Genomic DNA, 25,412 nt, shown 5'->3' with positions numbered 1-25,412 from the left:
ACTTTCTAGACCAACTGATGGGGAAATGTACTTGTCAGGGTAACATAAATCATTTAAGAAGGAAAACATTTAGGATGTTCTGTTTACTTGTCTACATTTCTCAGCCTGGGGAAAAACCCCGTCACTGACCAGCCCCTGTCCATGCTCAGCACTGGTGGACCATGATGTAATGGTAGACAGCTTTGGGATCACGCAGACCAGAGTTCATGTCTAAGTTCTATACACTCACTGCATGTGAGACTTTGTAAAACGTGAACCTAAGCTTCAGTTTTTCATCTGCAAACTGAGGCTACTAGTCATTGTTGTAAAGATTAAATGCAATACGTGTATAAAATGCCTACTACAGTGCCTGACCTGTAATAGGAGCTCATTAAGTGGTAGTCACAACCTAACTTTCACCAAGCTTCTTATATCTAACTAGGAAGGTTGCTAGGAGGATGCAATATGGCAATGCATTGGAAAGTGCACTGAAAAGGTGTTACACAGTCCTAAGAATTCCTTTGGATCTCAGCTTAAAAGTGCTTCCTCTGGGAAACTTTCCTTGACCCACCAAATGGATAAGAAGCCCCTGCCCCGGGTACCAAGGCACCCTGTGCTCTTTATCTGGTTACGTGTCACATGTATTGAAACTGCCCGGCAATTTCTCCCTTACCCCAGTAGGCCCATAAGAACTCCAAGAGGGTGGGTAATATATCGCTTACTTGTTGCTTTTCCACATCAAGCACATAGTTGCTGCCAAATCTAGCATTGGTACACTTTTAATTTGTTAAATGAACACATGGATTAATGGGGAGATTTATAGAAGTTTTCAAATGTGCTTTATGGGATTGCTTGCATGCATGATAGTCTTGACTATGGGTCTATGACAGCATTCCAAATGTTTGGTACTTGAAACTTTGGCCAAGTAAGATGTTGCATGAAAGGCTAATTCTTTGGTCAAGTAAATTTGGGAAAGACCAAATTCTATATGTCTCTGCAACCCAGGAAATTCACAATGTGTGTTTATATATTAAGTCTTAAGAGAAGTCTTTCTGTAAAGACACTTAGTTTACGTGAACATAGCGACTTCCAAATGAATTCTATCCAGGAATACCTTTTCCGAGATCATCAGGCACTCTGGGAAATCCTGGCCTACAGGGAACTTGGGTGCTGAGCAAATTTTTCCCCTGGTTTCTTCTATCCCAGTTCTCCTCCCACCACTTAAACCACACAGCCAAGAGTCAGGAAAGACATGCCTACTGATGTCATAGACATAGAACCTTAGAGAAAACTGGTAGATAGCTGACCAAAAGTATTTTGACCATGACTGCAAATGTCTTCATTTTCAGAACACCTCAAAGCTTTCACAGTTCTATACACACATATCATTGCAGTTGTTCTTCTTCATCCTCCTTGCTCCTTTTCTCCTGCTCCATCACCACCACCTTCATCTCCAACTTCACCTTCACCACCTCCACCACCTCCTCCATTAAAATTCATGGCACACTGTCTATGCCAGATGGTTCTAAGTGAGCTTCCTCTAATAATGTATGCAAGTCTACAACCACCTTTTGGCAGAGGTACTTCTGTCACCTCCATTTTACATAGGGGACACTGAGGAGTGGAGAGGGTAAGTACAATTCTTGTTTTGGAAAATGGGTAGGCCATTTTACAGATTTATACTAAGAAATTTTACCGATTAAGAAATTGAAGCTCTGGGTGTTTAAGTGACTTGTTTAGGTAGAACAGTAAATACAGAACCATGTCTGTCCGATTCCAGGGCAAGCTCTTCCTAGCACAGCAGGCAGCCTCCCGGGGTTAATAATGGTTTATATTTGTGAGTTATTTAATAGTTTACTAAGCACTTCCATATCCTTAATTCTATTTAAATCTCCTAACAATGCTTTAGGCAGATTACTTATCCACTTTATGGATACTGAAATTGAATCTCAGAAAGCTACCAGTAATAATAATAGAGATAAAATTAATGATAACTACATCCCACTTCTGACAAATGGCTAGCTCAAGGCAAAAGAGCTCCGAAAGGGTAGATCTGGGGCTCAGACGCTGTCTTCTGATGCCAAGTCCAGAATCTGCCACACCCTCCAAAGACGGGTCTCTCCAACAAGTCCTTAGCATGCGTGGCCCAGCTGCGGCAGAGGAGGGAGGTTTACAGCACCACCTCGGCATTCGGTTGGTGTGGTTTTTAAAGTGACTCAACATCTTCCATTAATTAGAGTTCCTGTTACCATGGTGATGGTTTATTATTGCTAGGCTGATAAGATGGCCAAGTCAAGAATATTATCTTCCTCCTTTTCCCTCGCACTCTCCAGCAATGTTTTGTCTCTCTTTTTTCTCTGATCACCTAACATAACTGACCTTTCTGCCTCATGGTGTGATGAGGTGGTCCTGAAGTAGGGACCCCCATTGAATCTCCGGTGATAATCTTTGGGATTTTTGTCCCCTTTTGCTCAGAGCAGAGGCTCTGTTGAATCAACTTGATTCAAATTTCATCTCTGACATTTATCAGCTCTCTGATCATGAGCTAGTTAAGTATCTTCCCTGGGCCTTGTTTTTCCATCTGGAATAAGGGATAAGAAAGTTTAACAGGCAAGGTTATGTGGAGAATGTGGTGTAACAAACAGGAAGATGCTAGCACAGAGCATGGAATGTAGTGGGAACACAATAAGTAGTAGCAGTTATAACCATTAAAATAACAGCAATAATTATTATTTACAGAGAGGTGAGATGAGACAAAGACATAGGGTTAGGAGTTAAGGTCATTTTACTTTCATTCATTGATCAAATATTTTAATTTGTTTTCCCATCAAAAGTGTCCTTTTTCTTTAGCTCTTAACCCAAGATATAGCATTCATTTGTTTATTTACATATTAAGATTTTTATTGATTTTTAGAGAGAGAGGGAGAGAGAAAAACATCAATGTGAGAGTGAAACATCCATCGGCTGCCTCCCACACACCCCTACTGGGGATCAAGTCCACAACCCAGGCATGTGCCCTGACAGGCATCAAACCAACAACCTTCTGATGCACAGGATGATGCTCAACCAATGGAGCTGCACCAGCTGGGTCTGTGTTTATTTATTCTTAACTGTCTCTTCCACTCAACTGTAAATGTGAGAAGAGTTGGGATGATGTTTATTTTGCTCATCACTGTGCCTAGGTGGATATTTGTTGAATAAATGGACAATTATTTGCCAAGCAGCTACTCTATCTCAATCTCTGTGTCAGACACTAGAATCATGGAAATAACTAAAGTAAGATTCTTACATATGAGGAATCTGTAAAAACTGATCCAAGTGAAGGAAAGGGGTATTCATCCCTAATTCCAAAATTCCAAAAGGGTTTTGTGTAAGTCCAGAGACATTAATGGAGTTAAATCTTCTGCAAACTAGCACAGAGCACTGATGCGGGTGGTGGTGGTGGTGGTGGGGGAGGGGGGGGGTTGGTATGGACATCTCAGTGCTCTAATCCCCAAGGACTCAAGCTGGTGGCGTGAAGCCCCCAACATAATCAGACATTCCCTTTGAAATGTTTAGTTGAAAAAGAAAGAAAAAAGAAAAAGAGAGGGAAGACCTTTCAGAGGGCTTGCTCACTGACTCCGCCCAGAACAGTCTGATCCTCTTTGCCAGTGAAGCAAGAGGTCAGATCCCCACATGGAAAATCAATCTTCCAGAGTCCCCGGATAGAATTTCTCATTCACCGGTGCCACAACACGCAGGCCATTTCCAGACCCGGAGGCGGTGGCCAGAGCCTGGGCATCCCCACCCCACTGTACACAGTCAGGCCAAGCTGATTACCCGCCCCAGGAGCAAACAGCACTAGAGTTCAAGCAGGCAGAGCCCTCAAACCTGCCCCTCTCCATGGTCTGGATCTCCCATTTGAAGCTATTTTATTATTGCATGAAGTATTAGCATTAGTTGCTTTAACATATTTTGGGTTATTTCCTTTGAAACAATCTAGACCAATGCTTCTCATGTCCAGCTGCCATGCCGTGGGGAAAGGGAGTGGCAGAGGAAGCAGGAGACACGGTTCACCTTTGATCTGTCTTATATATCGGCTTCCCAAACATTCTACTACTTGACATTTTTTGAAAACCGCACCTGATTCTTTCAATTGAAAGATGAGGAATTGGAGGCCCTCTTCCCCAGGTCACACAGTAAGTGGTTTGGTAGCTGAACCAACACTAAAGACCTGGGAGCTTATCTTAGACCCGTGGTCGGCAAACTGTGGCTCGCCAACCACATGCGGCTCTTTGGCCCCTTGCGTGTGGCTCTTCCTAAGCCTTAGGAGTACCCTAATTAAGTTAATAACAATGTACCTACCTATATAGTTTAAGTTTAAAAAATTTGGCTCTCAAAAGAAATTTCAATCATTGTACTGTTGATATTTGGCTCTGTTGACTAATGAGTTTGCCAACCACTGTTTAGACCAGTGATGGCGAACCTATGACACGCATTTCAGAGGTGACACGCTGACTCATTTTTTTGGTTGATTTTTCTTTGCTAAATATATAAAATAAATATCAAAAGTATAAATCTTTGTTTTACTATGGTTGCAAATATCAAAAAAATTTCTATATGTGACACGGCACCAGAATTAAGTTAGGGTTTTTCAAAATGCTGACACGCAGAGCTCAAAAGGTTCACCATCACTGGTTTAGACAAATGAGAGTAACTGAGAATCGGAAGTGTGGGTCCAGGTGTTTTCAGAGATGCTGCTAATACTAAGGGGCCTGGGATGGGAGTTTACGTTATAGATGTTCCATCCACAGCGGCACCACTGCTGTACATGGACGGCTTTCTGTGTAACCCCCACAAGCGGCTGCCTGCTTAGCCAGCTCCAGGGAGGTCACAGAGTATCTGTAACACTTCACCTCCCGTTCGGTACAACACACTTTTACCCAGCACCCACTACTTGCCGAGGATGAGGAAGCCTTGGCCCCTTACCTGGAAGTTCACAATCAAGTGGGGCAAGCATAACTGAAACACCTGCAGGCAGTGCTATGGATAAGCACAGGCGGCAGGAAAGTGTGGAGGTCGGCCTCCCAAGAAGAGCTTCCTAACCAATGTCACAGATGGGTCTCAGTATGATCCCAGTGAGCAGACTATCGGGTCTGAATGTTGAGTTCATATCTCACCAGCCAGGTGACCTTGGGAAAGTGCTTAACCTCTTTGTGACTCAGCTTCCTTGTCTGCAAAGCACAGCGACTATCAGGACCTCATGGGATTGTTGTGAGGATTAAGGGTTAATACACAAAAAGTATATAAGCAGGTTGGTGCCTGCTCTAGGAGTCCCCTCTGCTATCACTTTTAGGAGCCCCTTGGAGAGAGGGCCCAGCTGCCCACCACACAACAATATGCTGGACTCCCTATAAAGCTGGCAGTTTCCTAGCCGTTGGAGCATGTGCTTGAATCCCCACTTCAGGGTTATCTACAAATTTCTCCTCCGGCACCTGGAGCGGCTAGGCAGCTTACTGGGATGAAGACACCTGCTGTAATCCAATCAGTCAAAGCTGGTCTGTCAGGATCCCTCCTTGTCAGAGATGCTGACAGGTGAAATTGACACGGCCAACTTGGTAGGAGCTTCCCTCTGATCTATTCCATCCAACACACAGGTTCCTCTAGACCCAGGGTCAGATGACAGGGAGGGAGGTGTGGAGGGCTGAGGAGGTAAATTATGAGCTGGTGTGAGGTGGATGGCTTCCGTCCAGTAGCTCAGTGGCACTGACTCAGAAGGTGCCTTCTCCATGCTGAAATTCTCCAACACGGTATGTTACCACAGGCTAGACGCAGATGTGCTCTAGTGACACAGGATAGCTTTCTAGGGGCCTTTAAAGATTGCCCCTCTCTATTTCAGGGACTGAAAAATATCAGAGATAAGTAACCAACCTTGGCTATTACTCCCAGGCTGAATTGACAGGCGATCTTCCTTAAGCAGGAAGCAGTATTATTAGCTAAGAAGCACTTCGTGTTGTTGTTTTTTTCAAAAATGAGGCCATTAGGCTGTGACTTTTTATAAAAAAAAAAAATAGACAGAGTCTGGGATGTTGGGCAAAGGATGCTCCCTAGACTCCTGATCAAGTTCCTGGTTGATCTATTTATAGTTAACAGCCCCTACCCCCAATCAACTGTAGCCCTTACATATCCAGCTTTCCCTTCTGCTACTCCAAAAAACTTATATTTTTGCAGACAAGGGACAGCGGGAGGCCATGGTGTGACCACAGCCAGGGACTAGAGATGCCAGGCTGGAACTAAAACCAAAGAAGGGCTGAGTGGCCAGAGCTGGAACCAGAAAGGGAGAGGCAGCTGCTGTCCCAGGAGTGAGTGGCTGCCCTTTCTGCCTGCATTTATCCCTTTGCTCTCACTCACACTTCTACCTGAATCTCTGATAGTCCCAAGTTAACATTTCCATGTCAAGCCCCGCTTCTTACCCAAAACCAGCTTCTCTTCCCTGCCTGTGGCTGCCACCAGGGAGCGGATTATGTAATGGCACTCTGCGGTTTCAGGTTGCTTCGTTGTTATTTATCTAGCCTGACTGTCAGCTCCTTGAGGTGGGGAACCTGGCCATGCTTGCCTTGTTTTTTTTTTTTTTTTTTTAAATTTGTAAAATACAGTTCACCCTATACACTGCACAGCTAGTACTTATGTGTTACCAGTAGAAAGAGTGTGTGCTTGGAGGCAGAAAAGCCTGCATTCCAAGTCCAGCTTGAATATTAACACCCCAGCGTGACTTTGGGTAAGTGCTTTTCACTTTCTGCGTGGGTTCCTCATTTGTAAAAAGGAATACAATAACCTTTCCACATAGACCTGTTGTGAGAATCAGGTATGAAAGGTTGGCTATTATTTTTCTAAGGATACCTCTACAGGAAGGCCAGAGCAATCAGGGTTCTGTAGGTAGCTTTCTTTCTATCTGCTTCGAAAGAGGAAGAAAGCTAGGGAAACCGAGGAACAGATGTAAGTCTCCAATAAATTCAGGCTCTGAGACTTAAGTTAAACTCCTAACATCATTACTTAGAGCTGTGTAGCTTTGGGTAAATCACTTCCCCTCTCTGGGCTCTCATTTCCTCATTTGGAAGAGGAGAATAATCACTCACTTAGAAGAGTGAATGGTCCACAGCTCGGGCTCAAGAAAGAGGAGTTTCTATTTCTTTTCACTAGGTACTACCTTGAAATGTGCCTGGCTCTGCTGGTAATCAAGTCGTTTCTCCTTAGAGAGGTGGTAGCCCCGGGAGGCTACTAGCCTCAGCGCCTAACTCAGAGCTGCAGATGCATAGGTCATCTTATCCTTTGGGCTTCACTTAGATATAATGGCTGCTCTCCATAACTAGCTACCCCTTCTCCAGTTGGCCTAGCTAATTCCACTCGGGAGAGAGGAAGGGAGGCGGATTCACTGTGAAGACTGACTTCTCTTTAAATATTTAAAATCAACCATAACATTCAGAGTCCAGCCAGGAGAACTGAAACTACTCTAGGTTTTTCAACAGAACAAATTTAATGCAAGCAACTGGTTTCATAGATGACAGAGAAAACCAAGAAGCCAAATAGGTGATGTTGAAGCAACTCAGAAATCAGAAAGCTGCTCCTCTTTTAGGGATCAAGGGGCAGCGGGAGGCCATGGTGTGACCACAGCCAGGGACTAGAGATGCCAGGCTGGAACTAAAACCAAAGAAGGGCTGAGTGGCCAGAGCTGGAACCAGAAAGGGAGAGGCAGCTGCTGTCCCAGTGAAGAGAGAAACCACCCAACTTCTCCCCTCTGCCTTCATCTGTATCTCCTATTGGCCAAGCCAGTTGCAAGGGAGCCTGGGAGATGTAATACACAGCAAAGGAGGGGTGAATAAGTTATCTGAGAGCAACTAGGCAAATTATTGGCCCTGCCATCTTTCAATAACATATGTGCAGGGCAAAAAAACATGTGATAGTTAGCTAATGATGATAGTAAGCAACATAAATAGTTATCATTTTGTATAACTCTCACTAAAAGTTTATTTATACCAATAACTGCGGTAAACACTTTATACACATTGTCTAATTTAATTGTCACAACACTCTTAGGAGGTACATACTTTTAATAGTCATAATTTTACAAATGAGGAAGCCAGCTTAGAAAGGTGAAGGGACTGATCTAAAGCACAGCTATAACATTTGGATGCAGGAATGAAATCCAGATTTATGGGGTCTCAGAGTCTGTGCTCTTAACTGGGGTCCTATGAATCATACTGTTAAGAGAAAAAGGGAGGGTGCTAGATATGTTGAACATAAAACTTCCCATAATTACTGGGAGGATATTCTGAAGAGCTGGATTTCCAGGGCTAGAAGCCTAGAACCCTCTGTGAGCAGTAAATTTGCCTTTTAAAAAAGTAGAGATTAAAAAAAACCAGCCAACAAGCACATTGCCTAATGCAGTTTATAAAGGTCCATGGCGTTCCCTCTTGGAGGCAACAGGGCCTTTTTGCTAAGAGGATGCCAAGGTCAGTGGCCTCTGTAGCTCACTGTTTACTGACATTCGATATGCTTCAACATCTGTTGCCCTTCTCGACTGATGGCTGCTTCATCTTAGCACTTCCCCGATGCCAGGCTAGTCAGAAGCCTGAGCACCGAGGCCTCTGACACCCACAGGTCGGTGACGCAGCTTTACCTGTAAAGCTGGCCGAGGGCCGAAACCGGTTTGGCTCAGTGGATAGAGCGTCGGTCTGTGGACTGAAAGGTCCCAGGTTCGATTCCTGTCAAGGGCATGTACCTGGGTTGCGGGCACATCCCCAGTAGGAGATGTGCAGGAGGCAGCTAATCGATGTTTCTCTCTCATCGATGTTTCTAACTCTCTATCTCTCTCTCCCTTCCTCTCTGTAAAAAATCAATAAAATATATAAAAAAGAAAAAAAAAAAAAAGCTGGCCGAGGGAAGAGAGAGGTGGTGGGACATCCATGGACCACACTGGGTGGTCCCAGGTCTACTCCAGGGACAGGTGACAGCTATAGGAAGTTATAAACCTGGGCGATCCACAACCTGAAGTTTCAATACCAGGCTCTGGGTTCTTAACAAGGTGGTATATGATGAATCCTTCTGCTTCTGTGCAAGTCCATGGAATAATTTCTTGGTTAGCTTTGAAGGGAATGGCAAGTTTAGAATTTGGTATCAGAGGAAAGGTGGTCACCTTTGGAGAACTGGTGTGCCTCTTTGATTCAGTGGCACTGTATGCCTTGATATAGTTCCCAGTTTTGTCTTGGCAGCCTGGAAGGTCAAAGTAATCCCTTTATTTATGGGCCAGAGACTCACAGGCCAAACCTACCCCATGAATCCGTTTGGCGGGGAACTCACCAACCCAGGATTAAAACACTTTAAATTTCAATGTCCTTAGGCAGAGCATACATTCTCCAACCCAGAACAGAATCAAACCATCTGATCCTCTACTGCATGGATGGGGAACGGCCAGCCCGTGGGCCTTATAAGGCCCGAGAAATCTTTGGGTCTGGCCCTGCCAAAGCATCAGGGGTGAGTTAAGTATGTTTGACCCAAAATAGCAGGCTAATTTTTAAGTTGATAATGTTGTACGGCCCACGAATGATATTATAAATATCCAAATGGCCCTTGGTAGAAAAAAGATATACAAAAGATAAACAAATCAACAAATTGATTGCTTCCTTAAGCAAAACTGCCAAGATCCATGTAAGCAGCAGTATTCCCATTGCATCCAAGGACTGATCATTCCTGGTGAGTCACTCTGGCCTGCTCCCCTTCCCACCTGTTACAGGAGTCCCAGGCTGTGAGCCCACGCTCACCATTCCCTCAAGCAGCAGAAGGAATGAACTTCTTCCTCATCACGAGTGAGGGGCCGGGACAGAGCCAAGTGGCATCAGCCCTATTTCTAGCATCTAATACAGTGGTTCTCAACCTGTGGGTCTCGACCCCTTTGAGGGTCGAATGACCCTTTCACAGGGGTCGCCTAAGACCATCACAAAACACATATATAATTATATATTGTTTTTGTGATTAATCACTATGCTTTAATTATGTTCAACTTGTAACAATGAAATTGGTTGGGGGTCACCACAACATGAGGAACTGTATTAAAGGGTCACGGCATTAGGAAGGTTGAGAACCACTGATCTAATATGTAAATCCAGCTCTAGGTGCTTCTGAAGCCCTGGGCTGCAGGGGCCATGCAGAGGCTGTGTCTGGAGCCAGATCACCTGAGTGTGCAGCCTCCTTCTACCACTAGCCATCGAGGTGACCTTAGGCCAGCGTATGGCTGTCCTGTGCCTCCATCTCCTGCTTTATACAGGGGGACAATGAAACAATCTACTTCACAGGTTTGTGGTGAGAATTAAATTAATGCAGGAAATGGCAGTAGTGCCTTCTGTGTGCTCACTGTGCTTTCCTTCATAGGATCTGCAGCAACTCTGTGGGGGCAGTTGATACGGAACTGAATCTCAGGGAAATGAAGGACCTTCCCAGCCAGGTTCGTTGGCACAGATAGCAGGCCAAGGAGAAGCCTTGCCCGGCAGTGCAGAAGGTGACTTTGAGAGCTACCTTCTCTCTTCTGTCCCATTTGACTGCCTCTTATCCGCCCACAGTGGACTCAGCTCACTTACCCATACTTGGCATAGAGCTGCCATAATACCGCATGACAGAGGCTCTGGCAGTTACTGCTCATATTTACTGTGTTGAGGAGAAATGGGGAGAGATTTGGGTAGGACGGAGGCACAGGTTCCTTCCTCTGCTTTCAGAGAAGGCACTCCACTGCCAAGGTCAAGAGAAGAACTGGAGTCCCATGCCCACCCCCACCCCCCGACCCAGCCCCATCAGCTCCATCACTAGCTAACCCTCAAGGGCCTGTCCAAAAGCTGCCTTCTCAGGACTTTTCCAGCCCTCAAGACCACAGAAGGCACTCTTTCCTTGGTGCCCCATTATCTCATTGGATAGCGATTATAAGAAACAAATAACAGCCGACATTAAATAAACACTAGGCCACTCGACATGCACTAACATGTTTACCCCTTCCAACACGAGTTGTGAGACGATCCATCTATGATGCAGATGTGATTGTCATATTTTATGGATGAGAGCTCTGAGGCAAACAAATGAATTTACCCCAGGTAAGTGGCTGAGCCATGAGGGGGGCCCAAGCCAAGGCCCCATGGTCTCTGCCAATGACACTGAGTGTTGACTTTTTCATAACTGTATCTGTGTGTGTCCACCTTCTCCCCTGGAAACTCCATGGGCACTGAGATGTGTGTAGTTCTGTGTCCTGCCGCCACAGAGGACCGTCCCTGTCACACGGCAGGCAGAAATTAAACACAGAGCCGAGACACACGCCTTTTCCTGGCCGACTGTCATCTGTCAGCACAGCTACCACAGTCCACCGGCCTCCAGCAGGGAGAACGGCAAAAAATACATCCTGACATCACAGGAAGGGCCCGAGGAAAAGGTGCATTAATGGGGCAAAAACAAGCCAGCAGAGTGATTAATTTGGCCTCCCCTTCCATATTATGTTTACACAAGTTGATTATATAGCACTTAATTACTAATTTGCCCTACTTAAACCAAGAGTGCTTTTAATGTTTAATGAGATAAGGGAAGAAGACGCCTTTACTTAGTAAGGAGCAGCTATTTTATTTCCTTCGCTTGTTTTGCCCGGCCAATTAATAACATTTCTAAGGAAATGCATCCCTCCCATGAATTCTTCCTCTCCATCTTCTTCCTGACCTCCCAGGTTTAAAAAGAGATGGAAACAGACAAAAGCCACTTAGACACAAACAGACTCTGCTCACTGATCTGGCTGGATGGACTAGAAAAGGCTTTGTAAGGTTGAGTCCCATGGGACCCACAAATGGTGCTGATTTAGGGGAGCTGGGGTGTATCTATTCCCAGAAATCATGACTTGGTTATTACTGACAACAGAGAACATAGCCATGGGTCTCCTTCCCCATAAGGCTGCATTGTTTCCCAGGTATTAATGTCAGATAAGGGTAAGCACTGCCCTGGGGCAGTGGAGACACAAGAAGAGCACAGACATTGGAGCCAGATCTGCTTCATTGCCAGCTCTGCCACTTGCTCTTAACCCCTGGGTACATCCCTTAAACATTCTGAGCTTCAGTTCCCTACCTGTAAAGAATTAGCTATCATCTGACCTACCTTAGCACCCTGCCCAGCTCAGAGGAAGTGCAGAAAACTGTTAGTTTTCTTGTCTTTAGCATAAGTAGGGCAGGAAATGGACGCAGGGATAGGGGAGTCCCTTTTGAGGAAGCCAGCATATCTGTCATCATCTGCAGAGTCGTGGAGTCTCGATCAGTGCTACTCCAAGAGCAGGTCCTACTGACATGGAAGCTTGCCCCAGAATGTGAGCACACACACTGAGCCCTTCAGTGAGAACATCTTGCTCTGGATAAAATGTCATAATGGACTTACATTCCGAGGCAAGGACCTTATCTCATTGCACATCTGTAACACACCATCCAGAGGGGGCCCTGGTCAGCAAACTGACCCGCACACCTCAGCCTGAATGATTGACACACATCTGCATGTTCCCCAAGGACCTGCCTGGCCTTCTTTCCTTATACACACCTTTTAAAATGTGACCAGATTTTTTAATGTTTACATTTCTTGGATATGCATGATTACAGATACTCCAACACAAGTTTCTAAATCCATGCTACTTTCTTAAGGTTTATTGCAGAGACTAAAATACTTCTAATAAGCAAATGTAATAATGATTTTTCCCTTCTGCATAGCTCTCCACCATTTCCCTCAATCCTGATTGTAAACAAAACTCTTTCATAGACTTTAGGAAGACTAAACATTCCATCACCCTGAACCCAACTCTGTCCAATAGTGTGTGGTATGTATGTGTGTGTGTGTGTGTGTGGTCATTTTTCAGGACTTTCTTTTCTCAATTACAGAAAATTCCTGACTTAACTAAAGGTCTTATCTTTCATGATCTCTTATTTGGTTCAACAGCCTACTTTACTGTGTTGAATATTAAGTTTATACACCATGGATATGCTATACATGAGTTACTTAGTGCAAAGGAATAAAATACCCACCTATTCATTTCCAATAAGGATTTTTTTATGACACATAAAGGCATAAATGTTCATTAGAATGAAGAATTAATTACTTATAAGCATATCTATCTATCTATCTATCTATATGCCTAAGCAACCAGTATGACCGAATGACCGGAATGACCAAAACAACTGGTCAACCAGTCGCTATGATGCACACTGATACCAGGGGGCAGATGCTCAATGCAGGAGCTGCCCCCTGGTGGTCAGTGTGCTACCACAGCCAACCTCCCGAGGCCTGCCAACTTCCTGCGGCCCCTTCCCCCTGCCTGGCTGGTTCCCTATGGCCCCAATGGAGGGGGGTACCCAGCTGGCCAACCTCCCGTGGCCCTTCCCCCCAGCCAGCCAGCCAACCTCCTGCGGCCCCTCCCCAGAGCTGGCGGGTCCCCCCATCGGCCCCATTGGGGGGGGTACCTGGCCCCCCAATAGGCCTCAATCGCTGGCCAGGATGAGGGACCCTACCTGTGCACGAATTCATGCACTGGGCCTCCAGTGTTTCTATGGAAAGATCTTACATATTTTTTTCAGGTTTGCACCAGTAGGAAATGTTGTCTCAAATAAAATGAAGTCAAAGAGTTCAGTAAAGTTTCTTTTAGAAATACAGTTTTGCAACCTTCTACATTTCTAAAGGACTCAGTTCATGTTTCCCCATTTTTCCTTTGGTAACAGCCCAGTTCTTAAGTTCCTGAGTAAAAATCTGAGGGGGAGAGGGATATTTGGGAAAACTGTTAGCTTAAATCTTCATTTTAATAACAGTACTATAAAAAGTGTCTGTTAGTTAAAGCTCTTAATTAAAGTACTTTTAATACCTACCTCTATAAAAAGTAAATGAGCAGATTATGATTAATAGCAAATACAGTAAAACAATACTGACAAGCATATAATAAAGTCTTCTCTAGGCAAAAGGAATCAGAATATTTCCAAACCAAAGAGGGCACATTTCTTATTTTTATTTCTATATCTGATACTCAACCAAGCAGTGCTGACAACTGTGTAAAGCTGGTATTTTCTATAAACCACACCACCTGTGAAGGGCAGCTGCGTGGGCATATTGGATTCTGGACTTTGCCAACCATTGGACGTACATTCACTGGGATATGGTTTGATGGAATAAAAAGAGCATGGACTTTGTATCAAGCAAGGTTATATGACCTCTCCATTCCTTGGACCTCAACTGCACAGTGGGGACTGTTAACACCACCCACTGGTGGCTGCAAGGATTCTAGAAATGATCAGAAATAGAAAGTGACAGGACAGTAACAGGTCCTGCTCCTGCATCACCCTGGAAGGAACAGGAAAGCCCAATGTTGTGTATCTTATATATTGAACTAATTTCTGAAACTGGAATTCTAAACTTGAGCTAATGTTTTAACTTTGACATCCATGCTTCCATTTTGCAAAGTGGATTTTAACAAGGAGGTTTACAATTAATCAGAACCTAAATACATTGCGTTTATTTATTTTGGAGAGGGAACAATGGTGGAAAGGGTAGGAAGGTACTGTTAACCAGGTGTGGCAATAGGGTGATGAATGTTAGGGCCCATATCACATTCTTAATTTAATCCTTCTTTAAAGTATTAATTACCATTCCAGCATTTTCTGTTGACTTTCAATGAGGCTTTGACATATGAGACAGGACACTCTGAAAATTCAATCAGAAATCTGAATCTATTTAATTAGAAACCAGAATCTCACATCTCCAGAAACACATGCTTAAGCAGCAAAGGGCAAAAGGTGACTAAACAAAGTTGACAATATCAGGACCATATGTGAGATGGATAAGATCATAAGAGGCCTGGGGTAGAATGCTAAATGGAACTAAAAGTCATAGCAATAGACTCCTTGTACACTAGAAGAGCAATTTTGGAGAGGGAACAATGCTGGAGAGGGTAGGAAGGTACTGTTAACCAGGTGCCGATGGGGGGACCCGCCAGCCCTGGGAAGGGGCTGCAGGAGGTTGGCTGGCTGGCTGGGGCGAAGGGCCACGGGAGGTTGGCCCTGAATTTTTATACACTTCTGGTGGGATTATAAAATGTTAACATGTATCAAAATCCTAAAAGTTAGACATACTTTGGACAATTATACCTCATAATGTATTTTAACATAACTGAGGATGTGCGCAAAAATTTAGCTACAGAGATTATTAGTTGCAGCATTATTCAAAACAACAGAGACAATCTAAATATGCAGAATGGGACTGAAAAAGACATGGTAGATTCTATGTGGTAGAAAATTAGACAGCCTGCAAACATGATAAAGATGTTTCCTATATTTTTTGGTGGGGGAAAGGCTACAACTATGCATTGTATGAACATATTTTTATAAAGTAAACAATGATTTTAAAATATGTATAAAAAGACTAATATGATGGCAACGAGAATCTTAAATAGTGGTTAGAGTAGTAAGATCAGTGTTTTCATATTTTTCTTTCTACTTAACTACATTTTCTTTAAAATTTTTTAAAACTTATTGACTTGACACACACACGCAGAAAGAGAGAGAGAGAGAGAGAGAGATTGATTTGTTGTTCCACTTATTTATGCACTCATTGGTTGATTCTTGTATGTGCCCTGACCAGGGATCAAACTCGAAACCTTGACCTATTGGGACAATGCTCTAACCAACTGAGCTACCAGCCAGGGCTAAATTTTCTTTTTTTTCCCAATGAACATTAACTCTTAGTTATATTCCATAAAAAAGCATATTATAATACAATATGCCAAGAAATGGGACGGCTTCATATTTCTGAACATTGATGATATATCAGTCTTTCCAAACCTCCAGAAACCAAAGTCAGGATAATCTGCTTTACTTTGCAAATGTAAAACTGTTATTTTTGGTGACAGACAGCCAAAGAGAACTAAAAACCACAGAAAGTTGACTCACAAAATAAAGCAGAGCAGAGATGTATATGAAGAAGCACTTAACAGGTGATGAATAGAACTGGCTTTAAATGAAGTGAATTTCATGGTAAAGGATAGGAGAGGCCTCAGCTAAGCAATGAGGATGTCTGCAAGTAATGACCTTGAGTGTAGACCACAGTGGTCAGTGTGGATGGTTTATCTTGTGGGTGCACATTACAGAAAGTGTGAGTAATCACGGCTCTCCACTGGCCACTTGTTTGGATTACTCTGCAAGACACAGGAGTCTGTCTGGGATGTGACAGGGAGAGCTGATGGTGGGAGCACATGGAGTCAATGGTTACGAGGCGGGGACCCTCACACTGTGGGAGAAGAGCGGTTTGATGAACTGGTTGATTTTGGGGGCTTATTTTCTTTACACTGGTACTTGCCTTAAGTTGATTGCTAAATTCATTCTGATCTTTTGTCACTGTCTCCTTTTGCTTCAGATGTTTCCTCCTGTGTTTTGGGGGTGGTGGTGGTGGTAAGAGTAGGTGTCAGGATACATAGCACTGTTAGAATTACAGCTTGCTTTGTATAATTTTTTGGGGGAAAAAACCTGTCTCTGAAGATAAGAAATGAGAGAAAGTACATGACATCTGCAGGGGCCTGAAGGAAGCAATGTGGAAGGGGATTTTGTGTGCATGCCTCTTGGCTATTGGATTGAGTTTTCTCTCAAGGCATCTTGTTTTATGCATCCTTTGCATGTCTTAGGACTTCTCTATGGTCTGTGCTTGGAAAATGTAAACATGTTGACATTTCATACACTTATTTTTTTCCAGTCTGTTAATTTTCTAGGGCCCAGAGCCCACAGAAGTATTGTGGGACGCTCCTAACATCTAATTGTAAGCATCTGGTTTCCAGGTTGTTCAGAATCAGAGAAAACTTTGGAAAGTGGACAGCTAAGGGAGTGACAGGTGACTTTCCAGAGATGAGGGAGTGATCAAATGACAGGTCACAGAGGTCAAGACTGTGTGGATTCCATACGCCTACCAATAAAAGAAGGGAGCCTCTTTCTCTCGTCCCCTCCCACCTACTCAATGGCTGAACTTTCACCTGGAAGTGGCATCTCTGTGGTTTGACTCCATTTTACTGATTAAATTGTAGATACAGAGACAACCCTGACATGATTCTCATCACACAGTCTAGTGGAGACACAGTTTTAATACTACTAAAAGGAGAGGAATAATTCTTTAAATGATATTCATCATTCTATTCTTTAGTGAGAATGAATGTTTATGTCAATACCCTTTGTGGGATGCTAATTTGAAAAGGAAATAGTAGGAAGGCTTAGATGTCTAAAGGAAGGAAGAAGCGCAGGGAAAGAGACACTGAGGATGCGAATATGAATGGATAAAAGGACACAAGGTGGACACTTGGGATTGTCAGCAGGTTTCAAAATGTGGAATAGCAATGGGCCTCATAATTGAGCAATCTCTCCCACCAAAAAATTTCATCCACTGTCTATCGCCCTGCATCTGAAACAACTTTCCAAGAACTGAAATATGTAGACATTTGCAACAGCTATAAGTAAAACCCACAACTGTAAAGTAAGTCCTTCTAATCATTGGTATCACCAACGTAAGCTGAAGTCATCAATTCACGTGCCCAGGAAATTGGGAAACCCTGTCTCCCCAGGCACGGAGGCCCTTCCCTAGGTCCGAAGCCTGGGTCCTGTGGACTCTTCCTAGCCTTTCCTTCAATGTAGAGGAGATAACTGGCTTTTTCTATTTAAGTCTACACACCTGCTTAAGAAGCAAAGTCATCCATCCAACCGCCAGAGAGAAGACAAAACGTCTGTCCTGCTGGAATCATTAGGCTGCTGGCACGAATTACTCAGTTTTCTTAAAAGGAGGAGGGGCAGACACCCTGAAGACCATGCTAGGATCTTTGAACTTCAAAGAAAAAAAATATTGAAGTTTAGGTTGAAAACTATGAATGCCAGGGAAGAAGCAACTCTGTTTTACCTCAACTTGCCAGAATCCTGAACTGGTCCCCAGGCCTGGGGCAGCCAGTTTGGCCAGGGTGGCATGTGCTCTCTGGAGAGGAATGAATGAAGCCAAGTCTACATGCATTTACATTTGCAAAGCAGTCCCAATCATAGTTATTAGAACGATGTTGATAATTACAGCCAGGGCTCTTGAGGGCATGAGAGCTTTCAAAGGTTCTACATATCAACAGTCTCACAGGAGTGGCAATCCTTATTTCAATATTGTTTTAAAAGGAAATAAAACAAACAAATAAATGAAGCAACTGGAGACACTGAGGCTACACAATAGGCAAACACAGAGGTCAATACTACACAATTCTCTCGGGCATGTGCTGACAGACAAGATATCAGGTCTCCCATGTGGGGCTATCTTTACTAGATGGCAGTGTCTCAGAAGAGGCATCTAGGTCCTTGGGCTGCCCTGGAGACCTGAGCTTGTCCTGAAGATGTTGTGAGCCTCACAGCTGCTATTCAAGTCACCAACGCTAATATTCTATGGATCATATCTTAGAGCCTGTCAGGAGATTAACGAGGAACCTCATGTAGTGAAGATGTCAGTAGAATCCTCTGGGAGCTATAAACTTCAATTTGACTAAGACACTAAGTCATGGTGAAGTGGTGGATGGTGCAGCCCCTTCTTGTTTGGACTGCAGGCTATTTCCTGATTTGTGACCAATGACATTTCCTCTCAGAAAATACACCTTTAAACAATTTGGAAGCCAAACAAATATTTTTAAAGAGAAAAAAAAATCAACGTAGAAACAGAATAAAAATCAGGATAGGATATCGATCCAGAGAGACCTTGGTCTCAATTCTGCTGTCTCTTATGGGCTACAGACAAATGACTTATAACTCTCTGAGCCTTGGCTTCCTCATACATCAACAAGGATAAAACATCCATCCTGCAGGAAGGGAGGCTGTCAAAATTAAATGAGGTGTCTTAGTCCACTCGGGCTGCCATGACAAAATACCACAGATGGAGTGTTTAAATCGCAGAAACTTATCAAATTGCCAGCATGACCAGGTTCTGCTGAAAACCATGTTCCTGGCTTGCAGAGGGCCACCTTTTCACTGTGTCCTCACATGGGCTCTTTCCCAGGTATCGCCTGGAGAGAAAGGAGGCCAGGGGCGGCGGGCGGGGGGGGGGGGGGGGGGGGGGGGGTGCAAGTGCACGTGTACCAGCTCATTGGTATCTCTTCTCCTAGGGACACTAATCCTATCCCAAGCCCCCACCCCCCACAATATCATCCCTAATTACCTCTCAAAGACCCACCTCCAAATACCATCACGTTGGGGGTTAGGGCTTCAGTATATGAATTTTGAGAGGACATAAATATTTGGTCCATAGTATGAGGTAACTATGCAGGGTTTTAGCAAGCATCTCCACTGTTTTGTTTTAATGATTATAATTTGTCCCATTAAGGGCAAGGCATTTAGCTATGAGAATGTCTTCATAAGTTGATCACATCTATAATAATAAAAGCATAATATGCTAATTAGACCAGACAACCTTCCAGACCACCTTCCAGATGAAGCCACGGCAGCAGGGGCCCGAGGCAGAGGCAGCTGCTGTGGCTGCGGGGGGGCGAGCCCCTTGCAAGAATTTCGTGCATTGGGCCTCTAGTTAAAACAATAATTGACAAGTCCTTGTCATTTCAATAATAAATAAGTACCTCCAATATTACTGAGTATCAGAAAATCCAGAAGAAGTTGAAGGTTCAATTCGACCATCTCTGTTTAAACACTGCAGTTAAAATCCACAAGCATTCATGAGTGGATTCCATTCCTTGGAAGGGCTATTCCCCAGGCATCTATTCGAGAAGCTTGGGCAGTATGTCATGTAGCACACTTCCCAAAATGTGGTACAAAGAGCACAGATATTGAAATCAGACTTTGCATCTGTCTGTTTCTAACAGTGAACCGTAAAGTGCTGCCATCTTTCTGGATCTCTGTTGTCCACATATGTTGTTATATCAGGAAGATTATATGAAAAGCACCTGGCATAGTTCCTGGTACATGAGAGGGTCACAGTCCATTACTGGGCTCCTGGTGAAAAACCTGGCTTCTAGTCCTGACCTGGAGACCTCAGGCAAGTCATGTAAGCTCTCTGATGCTCAGCTGAACAAATATTTCCGGAACTCTCAGCTGAGACTTGGGAGCCAGACTTCTTGGTTTGGACATTTACTACCTGTTTCAACTTACTAGTAGGCTACATTTCTTTATGCCTCATGTCCCTCAACTATAAAATGGGAATAACAGAGTAACCAGTTATGGGACTCAATGTGCATTCCTGACCCAGGGAAAGGAAGTGCTATTGATTATTATTACAGACAAACAAATGGGCCGGAGAGCAGAATGGTCAGATCAGAGTCAGCAGGCAGTGTGGCCAGTATTTGAGCCCCGGAGCTCTGACTTTAGAGCCTGTGCTCTCTGCGTCTACCTGGGCCGCTTCTCCTCCTTTTTGTAAATCTGCTGTTAATACTATTATGTTACCTCTCAAAGTCTCTCCATAAAACCCCATGTGTGAAATGTCTTTTGCAATTCGGTGGTAGGAAACAGCTCTGTCTCCTCAAGAAACTGGTATGTTTCCCCTTTTTGAAAATAAGAGTTATGCAACTTATCATGTGTTCTTTTCGTCTTGGCTGCCAGGAAGCTCAGAGTCAAATTGTGTGCTCAATCACTGCCACCAATTTCCTTCTTCCTATATCTTTGTTCCTTATTTTGCCTTTTAATTCCTTTTTTTACTGACATTTTCATTTGTGTCTCCTGTTGATGGAGGCCTCAAAGGTATTTGGACAGTGCTGGGTAGAGATAAAATAATCTAAAATGTACATGAAAAACTGGAGTGTTGAACCTTACCTGTTCCATGTGCTAAAAGAAAGTGGTCAAGGGAAAAATGTTAAAGAAATAATTTAAGAGCTATTTTAAAGGAGAAAAGAAGAAAATCAACAAGAAAAACAGAATGACCAACACGAACAGAGGCCAAGTCAAATAAAAACGGCAATAAATATGTCTGAGGCGAGAAGTGTTTGTGCTTTCCCTGGCTGGAACCTATCATTCCTTAATTATATCCTGTGTGTGTTTTGCAAGCTGTGAGCTGCTGTCAAGAGGAAGGACCGTGGCAGACAGGGGAGTTGCCGCGGCCCACCCCTGGCTCCTCACATACCTGCACAGAAGTGAAATCCCCCGAGGCACAGGCACCCAGAATAGCAGCGCCCACAAGAACAGACTCCACCTCCTGGGACAGGACCACAGGCATGCCTGCACAGGACAAGACCACACCTCGTTAGGGAGCAGGACCTAGGCACCTTGGGGAGCCAGCAGGCAGCCCCAGCAGCAAAAACACCTGATGGTAAGGTAGCAAGAGGCTGCTCGCCTCCCGAAGTGCCTTGTCCCTTGGGGTTCCCTGGATCTAAACGATTTCATTGCCTCTGCCTACTGGTGCAGTAGCCAAGAGCCCCATGGGAGCCAGCACCATATAGGTCAACTCATGAGACCTTTTTGCCCAGGTTTCCGGGGCTTCTGCTAGCTGCCGCCGGCCATTTGGTTCCATTTCAGTTCAACAGACATTTATTAAGTGCTTTGCTGGGCCCAGGGAATACAGAGATGAATTGGACTCTGTCCTGCTATTCAGGGCTCCAAGGGGAGGCGGATGAGAAAGAGATAAAGGGGGTTAATTCTGTAACTGAGATGCACTAAGAAAAGGGAAGTAGTGAGAGAGGGGGTGATTAATCCCTGTAGTGGCTTCTGATTTCTCTGAGTCTGAGTACAATGACTGACAAGGCCCTCCCGGACTGGTGCCCATCCTGACCTTCCTCCCCTCTCCCCTTGGCCACACTGCCCCGCCTCCTAGTTCCTTCCTAATTCTGCGTCAGGGCCCTCCCTGTGCTGTTCCTCTGTCTGGGCCACTTCTTTCTGGAGGTCTGCACAGCAACTCTTCCTCACTCTGTCTTTTTTTAAAACAATGTATTTTTATTGATTGCAGAGAGGAAGGAAGAGGGAGAGAGAGATAGAAACATCCATGATGAGAGAGTCATTGATCGGCTGCCTCCTGCACACCCCACACTGGGGATGGAGCCCATAACCTGGGCAGGTGCTCTGACCTGGAATGGAACCATGACCACTGATTCATAGGTTGATGCTCAACCACGGAGCCATGCTGGCGGGCTCTCACTCCAAGCCTGGGTGCAAATACCTCCTTCCTGCGGTGGCTTTCTGATCTGAGATGACAACTTACTCACAGCGCTTATCTCCTTCTCTGTTCCCTCCTCCCCTAGGTGTCTTGATTATGGTCTATTTCCCCTGCTAGAACCTAAGCCCCATGATGGTAGGGACTTTGTTTTGTCCCTGGATTTGAGACCAGTATCTAGTTCATGCTGAGCACTTAAATGATGAAAGAACAAATTGGGAGGGGAAGCGGAGGCACCAGGGTGGAGATGAGGACTAAGCATGCCTTTGAAGAAGTGGGGGTCTTCCCGGCAGGGAAGGGGTACCCCACATGCCAGTTCCCAGAGGTTGAGGGTTCACAGTAGGTTTAATACAAATCACTTAGAATTCTTAGGATTTTACACATGTGTGTGTGCCTAATAAATAAAACGTATATGAAATATAAATAGAAATGTATTTGCCAATCAGGAGATGGCAGCAAACTCCACAGAGGTAAGCTCTATGGACAGACTGTAAAATCTTTTTCTACTCAAGACATCAAACTTGTTTTTTCCAAAGACTGGACTTTTCTGGGAAGACTCCCCAGATATAACCTCCTTTGCATTCCCACCGTCTCCTAACACAGCCTCCCGCTCCAGGACTGGGGCAGCTGTCAGCCATCTCAGACAAAAGGGGCAGGCAACAGAATCCCCACACACATCCCGAGTGCTCAGGAATACAGGCCCCGTCCCCCAGGGCCAGACTTGTGACTTTGCTGCAAGCATCAGGTGGTGGGGTATCCGGGAAAAGCTCAGACCTGGTGCCACCAGCCCTGTGTCCCTCAGCATGTCTGTCATTTATGGTCTTTGGGCCTCGGGTTCTCCATGTGTAAAATGGGGGTGATGATAAGATGGTCCGCACAGGTTCGCTGTGAGGATTCATGAAAAAGGGCACACGGGGCGCTTAGCCCATTTTCTGGCCTATGATCAGCCCTTGAGGATGGTGGCTGCTGTGTTAGAATGAACATCAATGGTGAGTGAAGCCCTTCGGCATGCACTTCTCCTGGGCTGGAAACTAGTGCAGTGGGGAGGGGACCCCTAGTGGGCAAGGACAGACCCAGGAGCACGGAGGGCTGTGCTGGCCAAGCCAGGACCGAGCACTGAATGCCTTTGCAGGGCCTGGGATCAAGCAGACAGAGTGTGACTGCCACCACCCCGTGCACTGGAGCTTTTTAGAAGACAGCTGCTCCAGATGTCACTCACCTCCCGAGCCCCTCTTTACCCTGTCACAGCCTCACAGGTCCTAAGCAGGGGGTAGCTACTTGCAGGCACCTCCTATTGGGAACTGGAAAACAGAGTAAACCTGGCCAGGCTCCACCAGTTCTCCAGTTGTAGCCCAAAGTGCTCAGGAGCCAGACTGCCAGGGTTCGAATTCTGGTTTCCTTGCTGACTGAGCTGTGTGATCCTAGGCAAGTTAGCTAATGTCTCTGTGCCTCTCAGTTTTCCCACCTGCAAAATGGGGTTAAAATCCCACCTATCTCACAGGTAATCTGCTACGAAGATTAAAAATACTATGATGAGTAAGGCACTTAAAACAGAGCTTGGCTTATAGAAAGCACAGAAAGCACTGAATTAGCACTAGTTGTTATGATTCTTAAAGTGGACCTTATCTCTGAGGTCTCTCCACACCTGTTACCCTGGGTGGAACCAACTCACTGCTTCCATTGGCCCCTCAGGTCAATCCCACCTCTTCCCCCCACCCCCACCCCATCTTCCCTGAGCCCTGGAAGGCTGGCCTGTGTGCACCACATCTGGGGCCTGCTTGCCCTCTGGCCGCATCCTCAACTAGGCTCTGGCTGGAGGCCCTCTTCATGCAGCCCCTTTATCTTAGGCTGGTTACCTCCCTGCACTGGGCCCCATAGCCTAGGGGTGGTAACACTGTGAGTGGCTCCAGGGTATTACCTGGTGGTCAGTTTCCCCACACCCTGCCCACACCTCTGGAAACAGATCCTCGTTGACTTTTCTCCAGTTAATCCAGTTGAAGTGTCATCTGTTCCCTGCCTGGACCTGACTCATAGGGACACCAACGTCCTCTGGGTCCCACTGGACTCCCGGACATTGGAGGGAGACCGAGGGCACTTTCCCAGTTTGTAACGACCCTGTTGGCACTGCCATGCCGCTCTCAGTGCTTGTTCACTGGCACACTCAGAGGAGGCTTCGGCGTAAATAAGTGAACAGATGATTACAATCATAAATAAGGCAGGAAGAGGGAAACTCCTACCGAAAATGCCAGTACTGAAAAACAAAATCTAGAAGGAGGAACATTGAGTCCCAAGTCAGTGGGGGGAAACCTACAATTACTTAGGACACACCACGTATTTTTTGAAACCACGGTGAACTAAATACCCAGGGCAGGAGGAGATTCCTCCCCTCACGTGGAGGACGTTTCCCAGGCTGGCCATGTGCCACACACTAAACCTTCTCTCAAACACACCTCCTTCCTGGGGGTGTGGGCTGCTAAGGAAAGACGTGAACAAACATTTATTGAACACCTACTTTGAGCCAGGCACCGAGCTTAGTGCTCACAAACTCGTGAGTATTTATTCCTTAGGAGAATCTATAGGAAGGCTATCATATTATTTCCATCTTTCACAGAGGGAACTGAGGTGACTTTCCGGGAGTCACAGAGCTGGTCCCAACCCACACCCTGCTCTTTCCATTACTCCCCACTTTCTCCAAAATATCTTCCAAATTCCGTCGTGCTTTTCACATGCATTCCTGAGAGTCACGTACCAGGTCTATGGTGTCAAATCTTTCTTTGCAGGAAAACTAGAGCAATGACAACGTTTAAAGGCACCCAGACCTCTACCTTTTATCGTGATTGTTTTATTTATTTATTTATTTATTTATTTATTTATTTATTTCCGTGTGTGCCTTTTATAGGGACAAATGTGTAGTGCTCTTTTTCCCCCAGTGCTGGGTGAAGGAGAGGAAAGGAGGCAGCCTCGCCTGGAATGTGAACTATTTTATCTGATGCATTAATGAGTTTAGCAGAACCCCCAGCATTTAAAGGCAGATGCACTTTGCCATCCCTTGTCACTCACAGGCTTCCCAAGGCAGAGGAATTCCAGGCCAGAGAAAAGGTCCCTTTGTCTGGAACTGTAGCTGGTCCACAGTCAGAGACAAAGGGTCCAGTTTCAATCGGAATCCAAATAACGATTAACAGCCTTTTCATTCAACAGCCTGGGGAACAGTTTCCAAAGCAGAACTTTCTGTGGAGCCGAGACAACCCCTGCTTCTGAGTCAGGCGTGTCAA

General features: G+C 45.0%; 1 protein-coding gene across 5 annotated transcripts in view; it reads right to left on the bottom strand.

The window, feature by feature from the left end:
• The window catches only part of FGGY (FGGY carbohydrate kinase domain containing), a 402,080-nt gene that overhangs the window by 52,249 nt on the left and 324,419 nt on the right, over positions 1-25,412 (bottom strand). For 4 of the 5 annotated variants that reach the window (XM_070405226.1, XM_070405225.1, XM_070405228.1 and 1 more), the window contains exon 14: positions 21,118-21,212. The exons of the other annotated variant lie outside the window; for it this stretch is intronic. In XM_070405226.1, the coding sequence (XP_070261327.1) occupies positions 21,118-21,212 (95 nt within the window). The remainder of the gene's footprint in view (positions 1-21,117; positions 21,213-25,412) is intronic. 5 annotated transcript variants of the gene reach the window in all.

Source organism: Myotis yumanensis, unplaced genomic scaffold (assembly GCF_028538775.1).
Source record: "Myotis yumanensis isolate MYYU_CA2020_CCGP unplaced genomic scaffold, mMyoYum1.0.hap1 SCAF_2, whole genome shotgun sequence".
In the NCBI taxonomy this organism is placed as follows: Eukaryota; Metazoa; Chordata; class Mammalia; order Chiroptera; family Vespertilionidae; genus Myotis; species Myotis yumanensis.
This window is presented reverse-complemented; position numbering and strand designations above follow the sequence as displayed.